Below are 16,233 nucleotides of genomic sequence, written 5' to 3' on the forward strand. Positions count from 1 at the left end.
ATGACGGGTTCGAGAAGGAAATCATGACGGAACAGACTGTTAATCTCGTGTTATGGAGCAAGCGTGTCACATCAAGTCAAAAGAGAGATATAATCCTACTTTCTTGTTTGTTCAATTTGCCCTAGTATACAGCAATCAATAGCTAAAGGCGTGAGAGTACATGTAAAATGGTCATAACTAATAAGTACATAGAATCATAAGTCTTGCTGCTCCTCAGGTATCCAATATGAATCAGCGAACAAACCAAAAACAAAAGATGAGTTGGTAAATTGACGCCCGGTACCCTGCTCCTCATTTAAATCCGGTACCAAGACAGACAAGCAGATGTGAATGTGAAATATCTAGGGATGTCCAATGGAAAGCAATGCTGTGCGAGTTTCAGCAGGAACACAGCTCGATGCAAATAATCGTCCATCCTCATCAAGTTTGAAACCTGTTTATACGTTAGCGTCCCCCTATCTCGATTTCAGTAGTCACGGTGGCCCTTACATTTCGGGGGAATTGGTTATCTCCTCGAACGTCTGCAAAATATCGAATCCCATGGCCACAAGCGGCTCAAAAGCGTCATCAACAACCTGCATCGGGTTAATATCCTAAGGAAACAAGTCAATGAGAATCGAGGAAAACGTACCCAGCTCAACACCGACTTGTTTGCTTTGTGGCCCTTGTTCTGCCGAAGGCCCATCAAAGCAAGGCCCTGTAGCACCAAAGTCGAAAGAGGAGCAGGAGGAACAATTGGGGCCAGGAGACCGCCAATGTCTTGACCGAGAGACACCAACGGGGGAACATATCTGGCGAGAGGGCTGTTTGGCCTGCAAATGATGATGGTCCCTAGCAGATTTCCTGCTGCATCCTTGGCTCGCACAATGCCACATGCCTTGCTCTCTTCCAACGCGGTTCGGTAGAGTTCGAGAACTTCCGGGTTTGCATGGGTTCGTACATGATGCATTACCGTGTCTCCGCTTTCAAGGCCGTAGATCAGGTCAAAGCTAATGTTGGCTCGCTGGATGCTTTGCGAGAGCCCCTCGGGAGCATACCACGCACTTAAATCTTGGATAACCATGTTTGTGAGTCTTCGTGGGAACTGAGTGTCCCACCCGCTGTTGCTGAACCATTCCTTTGTCGTCGTCACTTCGATATCGAGAGGGATTCCCAGAAATAGAGCAGGGAAGCTTGATCCTAGCTGGACTTTCTTGATGCCTCTCTGCTGCGTTAAGCTCTTCAGTGCTCGGCGATGGAGAGACCGTCCAATCGACAGGTTCCGTTTAGTTGGGTCCACAATGAGGGCTCCAAGGATGCCAACGTTTTGGATGAAATATGTAGCAACGAAGCCGTAAAGGGCCTGTGTGCTACTGTTTCGCACCACGAAATGGGTCTCTTTTACGTTTGGGTTGTCAAGGACAAAGGTATCCGAGGTTGTCGTCTGCAGGTACCGGAAGTCCTGGTCGCTAGCCCTGTGCACCGCCCGAATAAGGTCGTTGAGGCCTTTTCGATCCCGATTGCTATCAAACTCTTCCACCAGCCAATGCTGTCGAGACTTGAGGACTTTCTTGCTCTTTCGGAGGGTTCCCGGCATGGTGCCAACCGGGTTGCTGTCTCCAACCAGCGCTCGGACGAGGGCAGCCATGGCATTCTCCGTAAAGTCGTATGTGCAAATGTAAGTGCCTATGGATTTGTCCATGGCGAAGTCGTATGGAGAGCTCACGGCAACGACAATGAGCTGCTTCTTTTGCCCTCTGCTACGAAGCATGGAGCACATCATGTCAACATGTTTGGTAAATCCAGCCTGATAGAGATTTCTGTTCGCATCTGCCGTAAAAATGATGATACAAGATGCTCTGTTGATAAGGTTCTCGTGTACTACAGAATAGAGTTAGCCAATATCTGAGAATTCCCCCCTCCCCACCTGCTTGACGTATCTCTTACCAGGTCTCACTCCGTTAGCTGTGTAACTTGTGTGCAAAAGCTTCTCATTGCGATATCTCGCAAGCGTTTTGCCAAATTCTCGAAAGACTCCTTCTCCGCTCATTATGGCGCTTCTTTCTCGAATTTGATGACTCCATCTGTCGTGCATGGTGGTGATCATAGATGCATCGTTCTTTGACTCGAGCAAGCTTTTGGTCAGGGATGAGGCAGGCAACGGCTTGACCAAGGGGGTCAGCAACAGGAGCTCCTCGCCGGGATGCATTGAGAGAGAAAGGGGCAGCAGCTTCTCCTTGTCTCGTACAATGGTGATGGAATCATCGTAAGCTCGCCGAGATAAGGCAAGATGAGAGGGACGAATCTGTGAGAGTAGATTGATGCCCGGAGGGTTTAGTGCTTTCGCCCAAGAAGTGCAGGTCGACTTTAGATGAAAGATTCTTCTTAGGGAGGTAAAGATCCTCTCCTTTGTAATAATGCCGTTCTCGTAGCCCAGCTTGAGGCCTTTGATAGCTTCCAACTGAACGTCGTAGGCTCGGCAGAGCAGCACAATATCGCATCCCGCCTCTACGGCCATGACAACACCGTTCTGGACTCCGAGATCTTGGCTCAGAGCTTCCATTTCAAGGCATTCTGAGATGGCAACGCCTTTGAACCCAAGTTCGTTTCGGAGAAGGTCGTCGACAACCTGATCGGACAGACAAGCATGGCTGACATTCATGGAGGGGTTGGAGATGCCACATCCGCCAATGAACATGCCGTCGAGCTTTCCGGAGGAGATGGCGTTTCGAAAGGGCACCAAAGCGCTGAGGCTCAGCTCTTCTAGTGTCTGAGTAATGATGGGGACATCAAGATTGGAGCCAAGAAAGTCGAGGTTTCCATAGGATGGGAAGTGTTTTCCACAAGAGGCCACGCCAGCGTCACGGATTCCACTCAAAGCTGCCAGTCCATACTGGGATACTTCTTGGGGGTCATCACCAGAGGCTCGCACTCCAATGACTTGATAGCGCGCATTGTTAAGAACGTCCAAAACCGGGCCCAGCATGAGGTTGACACCACAGGCTGCGATTTCGGTAGCAGTTGCCTTGTTGACTTCATATGACAACTCAAGGCTGCCAGTGGCTGCAATGGCCATGGCGCTGGGGAACTGGCAGACATAGTCCTCGTCGAACAGACTGTTGACGCCGCCATTTTCTTGATCTACGGCAATGAGAAGCGGCTGTGGATGACCGGAGTTCTTGGCAATCATCTGAAGCTCTTGAACGAGCATTGCAGTGTGATGCGCCGCTAATTGGCCAGTTAGCAAGATGCCCGGATCCACCACAAGAGGTCTATGTAAGTGCGCGAGGAGGAACAGGTATTAAGAATGAATACCAGGCCCATGTAACACGTGAGGATGATGGAGTGTTGAAGGGAGGGGGAATCACGCACATTTCAGGTTCTTGGCCGTCAGAATGATGGAGCCGAGATGGTGATCCTCAATGAGGCTTCTGATTTGGGGCGTGACTTGGGTGCCATCCCAACCCATGAGCAACATCTGCCCTATCGCCCTATATCAAGTAAGATGTGTCAATCATAGTCATTGCAGCTAGCAAGCCAGTAACAAACATGTAGGTCTAGATTCCAAGCAGCCGAAATAGACAGCTACAGCAGCAGCAGCAATGAAGGTCGATGGACAGGATGGAAGGACAGCCGCAAAAAGATCAACAGCAGGGCCACGTACCAATCAAGATTCTGCCATAGCGGATCCAGCTCAAACTTGTCGGCAGAAGAGCCGCTGATGGAGTTGGCCATTGTGGATGAGACGCGAGCCTGTCATCACCTCCAGGACATGGCAAGCGGCGGCGCTGGTGGGCGCAAGGCAAGGCGAGGCGAGTCGAGGAAGCTCAACTCAGAAGCGAGAGAGTCTCGCGACAAGTGACGAGGGTGGGCTGTCTGGCTATACTCGTACGGGGATCACACAGCACACAAAGGGCATTTGCTACGGTACGGCTCAGCTGAAGGGCCCATGTCTCGAGCATCGCTCATGACATGAGGCCGCCGCGGTTGGAAATCCGGCTTAATGTCGGGTAATCAGGAGATAAAACTCGGCGGGGCGCCTCGCGGGTTTCGGAAGTTCGAGGCTCTACCTTAGAGCTACTAAGGTACGGAGTAGACCATCAAGATTACCTGTATGTAGTCGTCAGTTGAGTGCATGTAAGCCGGGGGTGCTGCTAAACGGCTGTCTGCAGTTCTTGGGAACACAGTGGCAACACAGGTCAGTAGTGGCGCTACCAAGTTCTACGGTGGTTGTACAAGCCATTGAATGCCCTCAACTGTCCTCAGCGTGCTACTACAGGTAACTAAACCTTGGCAGCTCGGCGGAGTCGCTCCAGTCCTCATCAACGGTGCTCCATCCGATTCCAGCGGCCGAATTCCAGCAGCTCCTCCAGGATTGGCTTCGTTCAGCGCGTGTTCCCCAAAGTGGGCTGTTGCCGTACTGTGCATGTACCGGACCGTGGGAGTACATTCGCAGGTACCGCAGTATCGCATCGTGCCCTTTGCCTTTTAGCGCATTGCAAGTCAACGTTACATGCCAGCCCAGGCTTGGATCGCCACCCGCACTGCGTTTGTGCCCGTTCCAGCAGCCACTGTAAGTTGGGCCACCTCAGGTAGCAGCGGAACTGGGTACATGTGCATACAACGGCATCTCGTTATAGTGCTAGCATCTGCTATAATTCGCCGTAGCCAAAATGGATGTTGACGACGTTAGTTATGCACGATCAATGAAGAAGATGGACTCGGGCTTTTCAACAACAAGTAAATAAACAATCAAATATTTTTTGACTCCAACGTTTAGTGAAGAAAAAACAAAATAAAGGGCATTCAGCCGGTAAGCGGCCTTCGGGAGAAAGGCAAAAGAAACAAGTAGAACACCAAATAGCTCTCAACCCATTTTCCTAGCACCACGCCCTATCAAGGCGCCACTCACTCCGAGACAGTCCAGTCTGATCCATCTCGTTTCTGCACGTCATAGCCCAAGTACAGCCCACGTACTCCCATAACTCGCCAGATCTTTGCGTGCAACAGCTTCTGAGACCCCCGTCCAGACTCCAGCCGGGCAAGCTCCACCGCGAAGGCACATGGCACCGTGACTTCAACGGATAGGCGAGGATTTTTTTTTCCCTCTCAGGCTGCTTGCTCCATAACCTAGGCGCTTGCTACCATCGGACGCTAATCGGCCTTCAGGTTTCGAAACTCTATGTAGTTACTCGGCCGGATCAAGGGAGTGAGACGAAGGCGTGAGGCGTGAGAGGCGTGTGGTCTGGCGTGTGGTGTTTGTAAATGCCGTATATACATGTACCGGCCTTGCTCCCGGGCGTTGAAGCTGCTTCCTGTTCTGCTATGGAGCCAGTATCAAACGGTGCCGGGACGAGCAGTCCTTCTTCTCCCAGAGCGCCCTTTCTTGAATCTTTGTTTCCACCACATCCTCCGTGAAGCCCGAGAAAATCATCTTTAGCATTCAGAAGATCCTATAAAAGACAAAAACAAAAAGACTTGAACAAAACAAGTCCTTGGCTCACGAGGGAAGCGCCGGAGCAAACATGCCCATAGCACTGTCCCCTCCGTTCCGGCCAAGAAATGGCTTGACCAAGTTCACCAACTGCCGCCTCCTGCGCGGCGATAAGCTGGTCGAGGAGGATCTCTGGGTCAGCTCGCTATCCGGCAAGGTTGTCAACAGCCAGGCTGCCTTTTTCGACGACCTCGTTCTCCCCGACCAGACCATCGACCTCGGCGGCCGCATCGTCTCACCGGGCATGATCGATGTGCAGCTCAACGGCGCATTTGGGTTCAACTTCTCGACGCTGCTCGATGACATGTCACAGTACGGCAAAAAGGTCAAGGAGGTGCAGAAGTTGCTGGTGCAGACGGGCGTCACAGCGTACAATCCCACCATCACCAGCCAGAGGCCAGAACTATACCAGAAGGTGGGTCACCCATGCATATTCCTGCTTGATGGATTGTGTTTATATGTTTTCATATTTCATTGCGGCGGGGGGTTTGCTTTAACCTCGTGTCATTGGCTCGCGCATAAACTGACTCTGGTGGCATTTCCATGTAGGCTCTTCCGTTCCTGGGACCGTCAGGGCACTTGCAGGAGGCCGAAGATGGGGCCGAGTCGCTCGGCGCTCACTGCGAGGGGCCGTTCCTCAGCCCGACCAAGAATGGCGTGCACAACGTCGACGTGTTGATAGAGGCGCAGACGTACGAGGATCTCGAGGCGTGCTACGGCAAGCACAATCTCACGCCTCGCGCCGAGGGCGACAAGATCCCCATCAAGTACATCACGGCGGCGCCGGAGCGCGGCCAGATGATGAAGCTGATCCCGGAGCTCACGGCCAAGGGCATCATCTACTCGGTGGGACACTCCGAGGCGACGTACGAAGAGGCGTCTGAGGCCGTGGGCCAGGGCGCGACCATGATTACGCACCTGTTCAACGCCATGCGTCCTCTGCATCACCGAAACCCAGGCATCTTCGGCGTCCTGGGCATCGCCGAGAGCCTGCCGCGGCCGTACTTTGGCATCATCGCCGACGGCATCCACTTACACCCAACCACCATCAAGATTGCCTTCAACTCACATCCCGACGGATTCATTCTCGTCACCGACGCCATGCACCTTGTCGGACTGCCTGACGGCGCATACCCGTGGACCAACGGTGACACGACGTGCAATATCGTCAAGGTGGGATCCAAGCTGCTGCTGGAGAACTCGAACACCATTGCCGGCAGGTAAGCTCACTCCATCTTATTTCTTTGCCACCTCTTCCGCCCCCAAGCAGCTATCGCAGCACGTACACCGCAGGATGGGTATGCTAACATTAGAGCCAAACCACCCCAGCTCCATCACCCTCCTCGAATGCGTCAACAACTTCCTGCAGTGGACAGGCACCGGAATTCCACACGCGCTCAAGGCCGTCACGGCCACCCCCGCGGCCATGCTGGGCTTGCAGGGAGTCAAAGGATCGCTTGACGCCGGTGCTGACGCTGACCTGGTCATCTTTTCAGAGGCGAAGACGCCCGACCGGCCCAGCACTCTGGTATTGGACGAGGTGTGGAAGTTTGGCACCAGAGTTCACCGCGTCATCCACAATTTGTAGAGGGAAAGGGAAGGTCAATTGACGGAATACTAATTTTGTTGATCCATTGACCGGATTGACGCCGACGGAAGACTGATGAATGAACGAATGAGTCAGCATGCATGCATCTGACAGCTACAGGAATTTTAACACACAACAATAAGCATAACACCAAAACCAAAAAGGACAAAGTTTTTTTTTTTTTACAACTTCTATAGATTGGGGGCTTTTTTTTCTTGGAAATTGCAGGGCGTCATTAGCAGATCGTGTTAGGCAAAGAACATTGAAATATCCTTGATATGAGTAAACATGTAATCAGAAGGGCTGGAGTCTGAGCTGCGATTGGAGCATTGATCAATTGCAATTGGTACGATTGGAGCACCGCTGTGTGTGCAAGGTTAAGGACGCCCATACGGGTGCTTGTGCCTGGGAATGAACACGTCAGGTATTACTCGTCGGGTTTTCAAACCATCTTACGATGTGCACAGCTTTTCCGTGCCAAGTGAGCTTAAATTACCGAGCCGACCCTCCGTCAGCTTCTGCTTGAATGCCGCCGGACCCTTGCCGCTCTGCCTCTGACAGCTCTGGAAATTGCAAAATTGCACCCGCGATCCTGTGACGCTGCGCGTTCGAGGCTCATGACCGCTTGGCGGCATGTTGTGGAGGAGGGCGGGTTGTTTCTGTTAGCAACCAAATCGCACAAAGTAGGTACTCGCACATCCGGGCCAAGCATCAATAGCATTGATCGGGCTGCCTCCTCTTTGGCAGGGCCCTTTGCCCATGGGGAAAATGGCGCCAGACGATGGATGATACCAGACATGGAGGAGGACTGAAGCGAGTGCCGACCAACCGTAGGTTCTTGGCTAGTGCGCGTCCCGTCTTTGCGACCGACCCCGGACTTTTTTGATGAGGAAAGCTGAGAGGATTCCAGGAGTGAGTCGAAGTGGCAAGGTAGGGGTACATGCATGTACTGTCGCACGTCGAGAGTCGAGTTTCGGTGAGGAGAGCTGGAGGTTTACAAAATCAAGTTGATGGTGACAAACAGCCCTGAGATATGGAATAGGAGGATTAAGAGATCAAATGCACGTGGTAATGACTTACAAAGAGATGGATATCAAATTGGCCTGATAGCACCTTGGCGCCAGATAGATAGCTGGCAGTTCCTATCTGCTTTGACGGCGACAATCAGACCAGACGGCAGGCAAAGATAGCAGTGGATACCTGTACGTCCAGCTCTGAGACAGAGATAGGATAGCTGCGCTGATCGAGAGATAACGAGCGGAGCGGCAGCGTCAAATCACGCAGCAGAGATAGGGCTGATGTTTGATGGACTTGATATTGACCTCTTGATCGGAACGTTCCAGCCAGAAAACTGAGGTGGCCATCAGGAACCGCCACGGTGCTCCAGATGGATGTCACCAAGAGCAACGTCGAGGGAAGACAACTCCTCACTTTGGCTTCAATTCTCCCTGCAGTGCGACCGGCTCTAGTGGCTTTTGGGGCATCTCATGGCGGGCAGCCCCGCTGGACCATGGCGCTGCACGCGTTTTACCCCAAAGTCCTGTCCCCGGCTTCTCAACTTGGCTCTAGAGCGTCCTTCGGAGGGTCTCGAGACGCCAGCCCGCGTGCGCTCCACGCTCCACCGCCCCAGGGTCGGCCCAATGGCGATGGACGGGCTGGTGTCAAAGAGTCTGGTCTGGCCGCGGGCATTTTGAATTTTCATTTGAATGCCTGCCTGCGCGCGAGCGACAGCCAGAGCCGGATCCAGAGGGCCTGAGCCAGCGCGAGCCAGCGCGAGCCAAACCGAGCCACTGCCACCCCCCCAGCCAGCGCGGTACCGGTACCTTGTACTGTCCTGTAGTGGTTGCGCCTCAGCACCTCCAGCGGACGCAAGGCTCTGGGACCCCCCCGAAGCAACGTCCGGTTCGGTCCTATCGCTGCTGTCCCGTGCCTGGAAACTCCATCGTCTCCCCATCTTCATCTGCACTGCTTCTCCAGCACCTGCTGCGAACCGGCGTCATCATCGCTGCTGCGAACCGGAAACCCTGGACCTCGGCCTTTGCTCGCCTCTCTCTCCTCCTCGCATCCTCTTCCTCTTCTTCCTCCTCCGGTGCCTTTTGTCTTTGTCTGTGTTCTCGCTCCCCTCCCGGCGAATCTGCGACTCGATGCGTAGGTGCTGGGCTGGATGATGCCATGGCTGCCTTCAACTCCATGCCGGCCATGCCTGCTGCCCCTACGGCGCCCAACGATGCGATGGGGTTGAATCACGGTCCGCCTCCGCCCATGGGAATGGATTCCTTTGATCCCGAACTCAACTTTCACGAGTCTCTACTGTACGTCGAGCCCTTTTGCTGTCCCTTTTCCTTGGGCGTAGGCCGGGGCCCTCTCTACCTGCCGTTCTCACCTCAGCCGTTCTCCCCCCTCCCCCTTGAATTTTGCCACTGACTCTCAGCGATGCACATAGCGACGGCAGCGCGCTGGCACCTCTACCGTTCACGCCTTCGTACGAGTTCGACAACTTCGTCACCACCTTTGAAGATCCTTTTTCTTATTCGTCTCGCCCGTTCGAGCCCATCACCAACCAGGATGCCGCGAACGACGAGGCATCTCCCCAGGAGCTCGACAACAAGCTCCTGGGCTTCTCTGACCCCATCATGCATGCGACCATAGTGGATGAGGCGGGAGCGTTTGCCGACCTGAACATGACGGCGGAGCTATACGGCATGTTCTTCGTCGCCGAGGATGTGTTTGGCGGGGAGAATTCAGGCCGTCCGCTAGAGTTGACGTGCTACCGTCGGAACCTGTGGCAATGCTCAGGGCAAATTACCTTGCCCCGAGCCGTGAACAACGTTATAGATGAACAGGGGCGCCAGACGGCCATTACGGAGCTGTTCGCGTCCATCACGGGCTTGGAATCGATCGAAGGGAAAGCCGCCGAAATCATCACAATACCGTGGAAAGGCGCAAATCCTCAGTTGGAAGAGGCCAAGATCGCATCTGCTCCTCCCAATTTGACTCTTGACCTAAGCATTGGCCGAGAGATTGATGCCAACAGAGTCTCTCTGCCCGTCTCCTGGAAGAGACTGCAATTCAAGCACGCCACCGCTAACAACGGCCGGCGGAAGGGATTGCAGCAGCATTATGTAGTCCAGATCAATCTGCTGGGCAGGACCAAGTCGGGAGAGATTATCAAAATCGCCGAGGCCCAATCCGGCCCGGTCATTGTTCGAGGGCGAAGCCCGCGGAACTTTGACAGTAGAAAGGACGTGCACCTCACCAGTGATAAGAAGCTGGAGAGGAGAAACACAAACAGCACGGACAATCCCACTCCCAAGGCGGAGAGAGACAATTTGCTGGCTTCCCTGCCAAGATACCCATCTGTAAGTGGCAGTCCTAATCAGCACGCCCCCGGCCTTGGCTGGAAGTGTGCTGTTCATACACGAGGTTCTATTTTCGCCATCAGGTTGCTAACGTGACGTACCCAGTCGAATGGAAATGAATGGACCACTCCGCAGGCTGCACCACAGCCCAGCCAGAGTCCGCACCCAGCGAAACGCATGGCTCTGTCTCCTACAGTTTCTCTTCCACCGGTCCCGGCATGGACGACAGAGAACCCCGTGGGCAAAGGCCCTCCTCCGAACCATCGAAATTCCTTCTCACGACCGCCCAATCCCACGGTCCCCATCACCCTATCGCTATCAGAGGACGAAAGGAGCCCCAACAGATCAAGTGCTGAGCTGCAGAGCCCACAGCTATCCAAAGCCTACCCGGCGAATGGCCAAAACGCCAGCAACAGCCCGGCTGAGGAAGCGGATCCTCTCTACGAATACTTTCCCCTTAGTGTTGATGACTGGTAAGATGAGACAACTACAAACATTGCCGGTGTACGATACTGGTATCAGGAGACTAACTCTGTACATATAGGATGCCACCAGTCGATGCTGTATATAGGCCGCACATAGTCCACCACACCATTGCGCCGCCAGAATTCAAGGCCCAGCAGATAGGCCGAAAGGTGAAGCGCTACTTCACCGCCGATTAGAGATCCGATGCCCGGCGTCATATCGCACTCGACAGAACGCAGTGCTACCATTTACGGCGAATTTGCAACGGAGGACATGTTTTTAACGAAATCACGAAGGCTCCATCCGACGGATTGCAGCATTTCATTGTATCATATAGTGCGGAATCTTTCTTCCTATCTTGTCGTTGGGGAGCCCGTGTATTCAAGGGATATCTTTTTTGTTTTAAAGTCGCGGGCTATTTTTCATTATGCGACGACATGACTGGGACACAGCAGGGATCTATATACCCATGGGGCTCTTTCTGGTTCTTGTGTTTTTCTTATTTGTTTCGTTTTTTTCCCCGTTGGTATTTTCTTTTATTCGACTCGTGGGGGGCATGGCTAGTATGAGTGCAAGGGCGAAGAGAAAAAAAATGTAAATCATTCGTTAAAACATCACTGTGTCGATTTCTTGATGATTCATAAAGGGAAATGGTGTGCCTGTTTTGTTATATCTAGGCCTTTGTGTCAGTCCGTCTCGCCTCGAGAGTTTCTGTAATCGCGTTTTGAAGATTTGGCGTGTTCATAATCATCAAAGGGATTAATGAAATGCCCAAAGATGAATCTTGTGCGAGGCCTGATTACATATATCCGAGTATGTAGGCAGATAGCTCTCAAGCACGGGGAAATAGGAAGAAGTTGTATAGCAAAGGGAGCTCCGGATGAAGAGGCTTCAGATCAAGTGACGACTAATCTCTTGATCACACCATTAACGCCGCAATCACCCCAGGAGTGAGGTGAAAAGGGCAAGATTTAAAAGCAAGAAAGAGAAGAAGAAAAAGGAAAACACGAGAATACACATGAATCGCGCAGAAGCACGCTCACATGCGATGAAACGTAGCCGCGATCCAATTTTCTGGGGGGTATCTGTGTCAATTTCCATGTCCAGGACCCTCAAGGTTCCCGCTTTTTAGCTGGGCAGCATTGCCGGGCGATTTTGTAGCTGGATGCATTGCATCGGACACTTTTTTGTTTTTGTTCCGTGATGGATGGAACTAGTAGTAGGTATACATTTCGAAATCGGGAGATGGTATGGCATGATGTTTGGCGAAATGTTTCGATGGCAGCGTAGCACTCGTTTGGGGGCTTCAATCTTCTTGTTTGTTGTCTCGGCTGGTTGCGAGCGTTGTATATTGGATGGATGCTTTGCATCGTTGTATTGCAGATGATTGCTTACATGACCTTTGTGGACGCGTTTCCGGCTGCGTTGGATGCTACCCTGGCTGCAATTGTCAGACGCCAGAGTCGTATCGACAGATTTTGTCAAGGGAGAGAAAGAGGCAATAGGAAAACTCTGTTTTTGGAGTTTGTTTCTCATCGAGTTGGTTCAAGGCTGCCAAATACGTAGTGTGATCATCATTCTCGCTTCGGATGGACGGCAGAGTATCCACATATAGCGCGTGTGCCAGTTTTCGGTCCGGTTTATGTATGTATGTATGCCGAGCTTTCAGACACACAAATCCTATTTATTAGCTATGAGAAACAGAAAAAAGGACAACTGATGAAGGAGACGGGATGGAGAGAGTAACGTAGCAGTTCTTATGAGACATCACTTGGGGGAGACTGTTCCAGACTTTTGATGAAGGAGACGGGTTTAGAGTGAAATCACGACATTTTGATATCTATCGGAGTGATGACCGTGGGAACCACCCTCGGACTGTACGGCAAAGAAGGGAAAGCCGTTGTTGGCAACCACCAGCGTCATCTTGACCAAGGCTCCGAAAAGAAGAGGAGAAAGGCAACGATCCACGTTACGCATGTAGCATTGCAAAGAAAAAGCCCACGCGGTTCAAGGAAGCATCTGCAATACCATCCCCACGACGCAAAACGAAACAAAGAAAAGAACAAATCTGAAAAAAAACGCAACAGAACGAGTCTTAAGACCCGCCAGCAAATCAACAGCACCCGCACCTCAAATCAACATCCCTCCCCACGCACCCGCTCCCCGAATAAGACAAAAGCATCCCCAATCGTCTCCCCCCACGCATCATCCCAAGTAAAATGGGGGGTCGTCCAAGCATACATCCCCATCCCCATCCCATCGCCAGCTCTTTCTGATGACCAACAGTACCTGTTCCCATCGGCCACACAAAAAATAAGCTTGTATTAACTCATCCCTCCATGTCCCTTCCCCCCAAACTTTCGGGAACACCCCCGGGCCCTTGCCTTGTCCCCCCAAATAATCAACCCAAAAGAAAACCAGCAAATCGGATTCCCAAGCGTGGCCTGGACGGAACAGTAACAGAAAAGAGGATACCAAGGGGGCTGGGGGCGTGGCCACCAACGGGAAATGTCATCTTTTCCCAGCGATGGTAGAGACGGCTTCAGCTAGTTTTGGGACTATTGGTGATAGGGAGGGGGGTGTTGGTGTCTAGCTTGGATTTGCCTAAACGGGGCACTTTGATTGCCTTTTAACCGGTGTTCTATTTTTTGGTTATCAAAGGACGACGACGACGCTTGATTCGGATTTGATGCAAAGTACCTTGGAAGTACCATTGGTCTTGAGTAGACGATCATGTATGACGTGCATGTCTCGGCTGTCAGACTTGAGTGTTGAGCGTTGAGCATGCGGGCGTGCCACCCTGGAGCCCAATGACGATAAATGTCTTAACACACATACTTACAGAAGAAAAGCACATGATAACGTGATGGAAGGATAATAGGTTGACAGACAGACAACTGTCAATGTCTCTTAGGTCTTTTGGTATTTTTACATCTTTTTGCTAACCCTTTTTTGTATTTCTGTGTGCGTGGTATATATATACATCATTCCAAGGCTCCCATTCGAAAACCCAAAAAGCGTCCAAGATCCTACGTGTGAATAACGAGAGAATAATAAAGCGAGAGCCAACCAATTCTAAAACTCCATGATTTCGTGTTCAATCCTTTTTTGCCGTCTAAGCAGTAATGGCACTCTGCTGAACAGCCTGCTGCTCAGGGTTCGGGGTCAGCCTGTCGGTGAGGTGGGGCTCAGGGATGCGGGAGGCCATGCGGTCCGGGACCAGGTCCGGCGACACGGAGCGGATGGGGTACTCGGTGGCCGGAGTGGCCCGGAGAAGACGAGAGGTGGTGGGCTGGGGAGCGTGGATGGTAGGGGAGGAGACCTCTTCCACCTTGGTCTGGGGGATGGGGCCGTTGCCAGTGCGGACCTTGGACGGCAGGATCTGCTCGAATCCGGCGTCCATGGCCACCTTTTCAATGCTCTTGAAGTACTATACCGAGTTCCAAGTCAGCACATGTTTGTATATATAAGATGAGATGAGAGACGGCCCCTTACCTTGACAGTCTTGACCTTGAGCTCGGCAGTGGCATCCTCATCCACCACAATCATGGGGTGAGGGTGAAGCTGCAAGCTGGACAGGGTCCACATGTGGTTGACACCCTCCTCGATGCACTTCTGCAGAGCAAGCGACTTGCGCTGGCCCAGGATGATGACGACAACCTCGCGGGCCTCGAGCACGGTCTGGACACCGACGGTCAAGGCCATGCGGGGCACCTTGCTGATGTCGTTGTCAAAGAAGCGAGAGTTGGCCAGGATGGTGTCATAGGCAAGAGTCTTGACACGGGTACGGCTGGCCAAGCTGGAGCCGGGCTCGTTGAAGGCAATGTGGCCGTCCTCACCAATACCGGCGAGGAAGAGGTCAATGCCGCCAGCCCTCTTGATGGCATCCTCATAAGCGACGCACTCGGCTTCCAGGCTGGGAGCGTTGCCGTTGAGGATGTGCACGTTGGAGGGGTGGATGTTTACGTGGGAGAAGAAGTTCTTCCACATAAAGGTGTGGTAAGACTCGGAGTGGTCGCGGGGAATGCCCACGTACTCATCCATGTTGAAGGTGATGACATTTTCAAATGAGACCTAGCACGATTCCATTTAGCTACTTGGGGTTTTCAAGAAGCTTTAGATGCTGCAATTTTTTTTTTTTTTTTTTTTTTTTTGCTTACCAGACCGGCCTTGTACTTCTCAACCAAGATCTTGTACACGCCTAGAGGGCTGGAGCCAGTGGGCAGGCCGAGCACGAAGGGATTCTCGGCAGAGGGGTGGAAGGTGTTGATACGGTCGATGATGTAGTTTGCGACATAGGCGCTGGCGCCGTTGGCATCGTCACGGATAATCAAACGCATCTTGATGACTGGGAGAGAGAGGGGAGAGGACTAGTGTGTGGGGGAGAGTAATAAAAGATGTGGTGAGTGTGTTATGAGGAGGGGGAGAAATGGATATACAGGCTTCTCCGGGGAGGTCGGAGCAAGAGGAGATTTTGATTGCAGTATCAGGAAGAAGGATAAGAAAGAATTCTTGGACTTTGTTGGATTTAGAGAGGGAGGAAAAGAAGAAACTTTTTCTAAGAGAAAAGAGGGAGGGCAGGACTACGGCTCCCATGGCTTAAGAGAGAGCCCAGTTTGTATGAGGGGAGGAGGGGCGCCCCTTCGAGTGAGCGACATGCAACTCTGCCAAAAAGCCGCCCCATGTTCCTGAATCGGAAGAGCGCTTAAGACACCAAGACACATCGCTGGGTACCCTACGAGTATAGGTAACTGGGCCATTGGCGAACACACATGGGCCAAAATAACAGCCCGTACATACAGAGTTACAGCCCAACGACGGAGACTGCGGGAAGAGCGCTCTGGGGGGCGTGTTTGTTTCTGGGCCACTCCAAGGTGAGGTGACGGGCTTGTACTGCACTAACATCGAAAGTCGCAGCGGCAAACTAGGACGCTTTGGAGGTGCCATGTGAGCGGCGCTGGGAATGTTAGTGGGCCGGGCGATTCTGAATGATGTCGGTTTGGGTGTGAGAGAAAAAAAAATTTGGTTCGATGGAACGTCACTGCATGCTTCCATCGGTTGCGCGCCACTTTGGGTCCCCGTAACTGATGGACGTTGGTGGTGGGGAGGGTTTCAGTCTTAGTATCTTGTCTTAATGTTGTCTGTCTAATACGGGCTCCGTTGGAGTTTCGGTATATCCAATGCTTGCCGCGCTCCGTATTCGATTTATGGACACTATACCGTACCCATCACAGCGATAGTGCTCCAATGCGGGTTGTTGCATCGCGGCATTGCAAACGGGGGGGTCCCTTTTTTTTCTTTTCTTCTTCGTGACGTCTATAACGGGCAATCCAGCTCACGCCCGTTTG

At 52.4% G+C, this 16,233-nt stretch overlaps 4 protein-coding genes across 4 annotated transcripts; 2 read left to right on the forward strand and 2 right to left on the reverse strand.

The window, feature by feature from the left end:
• Positions 1-420: 420 nt before the first annotated feature.
• On the reverse strand, positions 421-3,714 carry Triagg1_4073 (CAZyme family GH3; the record flags this gene model as incomplete). The annotated part of the gene is made up of 6 exons (XM_062898436.1): positions 421-433; positions 490-575; positions 632-1,860; positions 1,927-3,207; positions 3,352-3,470; positions 3,644-3,714. The coding sequence occupies 6 exons, from the start codon at positions 3,712-3,714 to the stop codon at positions 421-423; spliced, it is 2,799 nt and encodes a 932-aa protein (XP_062757093.1).
• Positions 3,715-5,504: 1,790 nt separating this feature from the next.
• Positions 5,505-7,061, forward strand: Triagg1_4074 (CAZyme family CE9; the record flags this gene model as incomplete). The annotated part of the gene is made up of 3 exons (XM_062898437.1): positions 5,505-5,888; positions 6,023-6,693; positions 6,767-7,061. The coding sequence occupies 3 exons, from the start codon at positions 5,505-5,507 to the stop codon at positions 7,059-7,061; spliced, it is 1,350 nt and encodes a 449-aa protein (XP_062757094.1).
• Positions 7,062-8,448: 1,387 nt separating this feature from the next.
• Triagg1_4075 (uncharacterized protein) lies at positions 8,449-11,082 on the forward strand (the record flags this gene model as incomplete). The annotated part of the gene is made up of 5 exons (XM_062898438.1): positions 8,449-8,721; positions 8,793-9,373; positions 9,505-10,420; positions 10,526-10,893; positions 10,965-11,082. 5 exons carry the CDS (start codon positions 8,449-8,451, stop codon positions 11,080-11,082), a joined length of 2,256 nt encoding a protein of 751 aa, XP_062757095.1.
• Positions 11,083-14,000: 2,918 nt separating this feature from the next.
• Positions 14,001-15,225, reverse strand: Triagg1_4076 (uncharacterized protein; the record flags this gene model as incomplete). The annotated part of the gene is made up of 3 exons (XM_062898439.1): positions 14,001-14,315; positions 14,381-14,959; positions 15,046-15,225. The coding sequence occupies 3 exons, from the start codon at positions 15,223-15,225 to the stop codon at positions 14,001-14,003; spliced, it is 1,074 nt and encodes a 357-aa protein (XP_062757096.1).
• Between the last annotated feature and the right edge of the window lie 1,008 nt (positions 15,226-16,233).

The sequence above is a fragment of the Trichoderma aggressivum genome, assembly GCF_033847375.1.
Source record: "Trichoderma aggressivum f. europaeum strain CBS 100526 chromosome Unknown scaffold_012, whole genome shotgun sequence".
NCBI lineage: Eukaryota > Fungi > Ascomycota > Sordariomycetes > Hypocreales > Hypocreaceae > Trichoderma > Trichoderma aggressivum.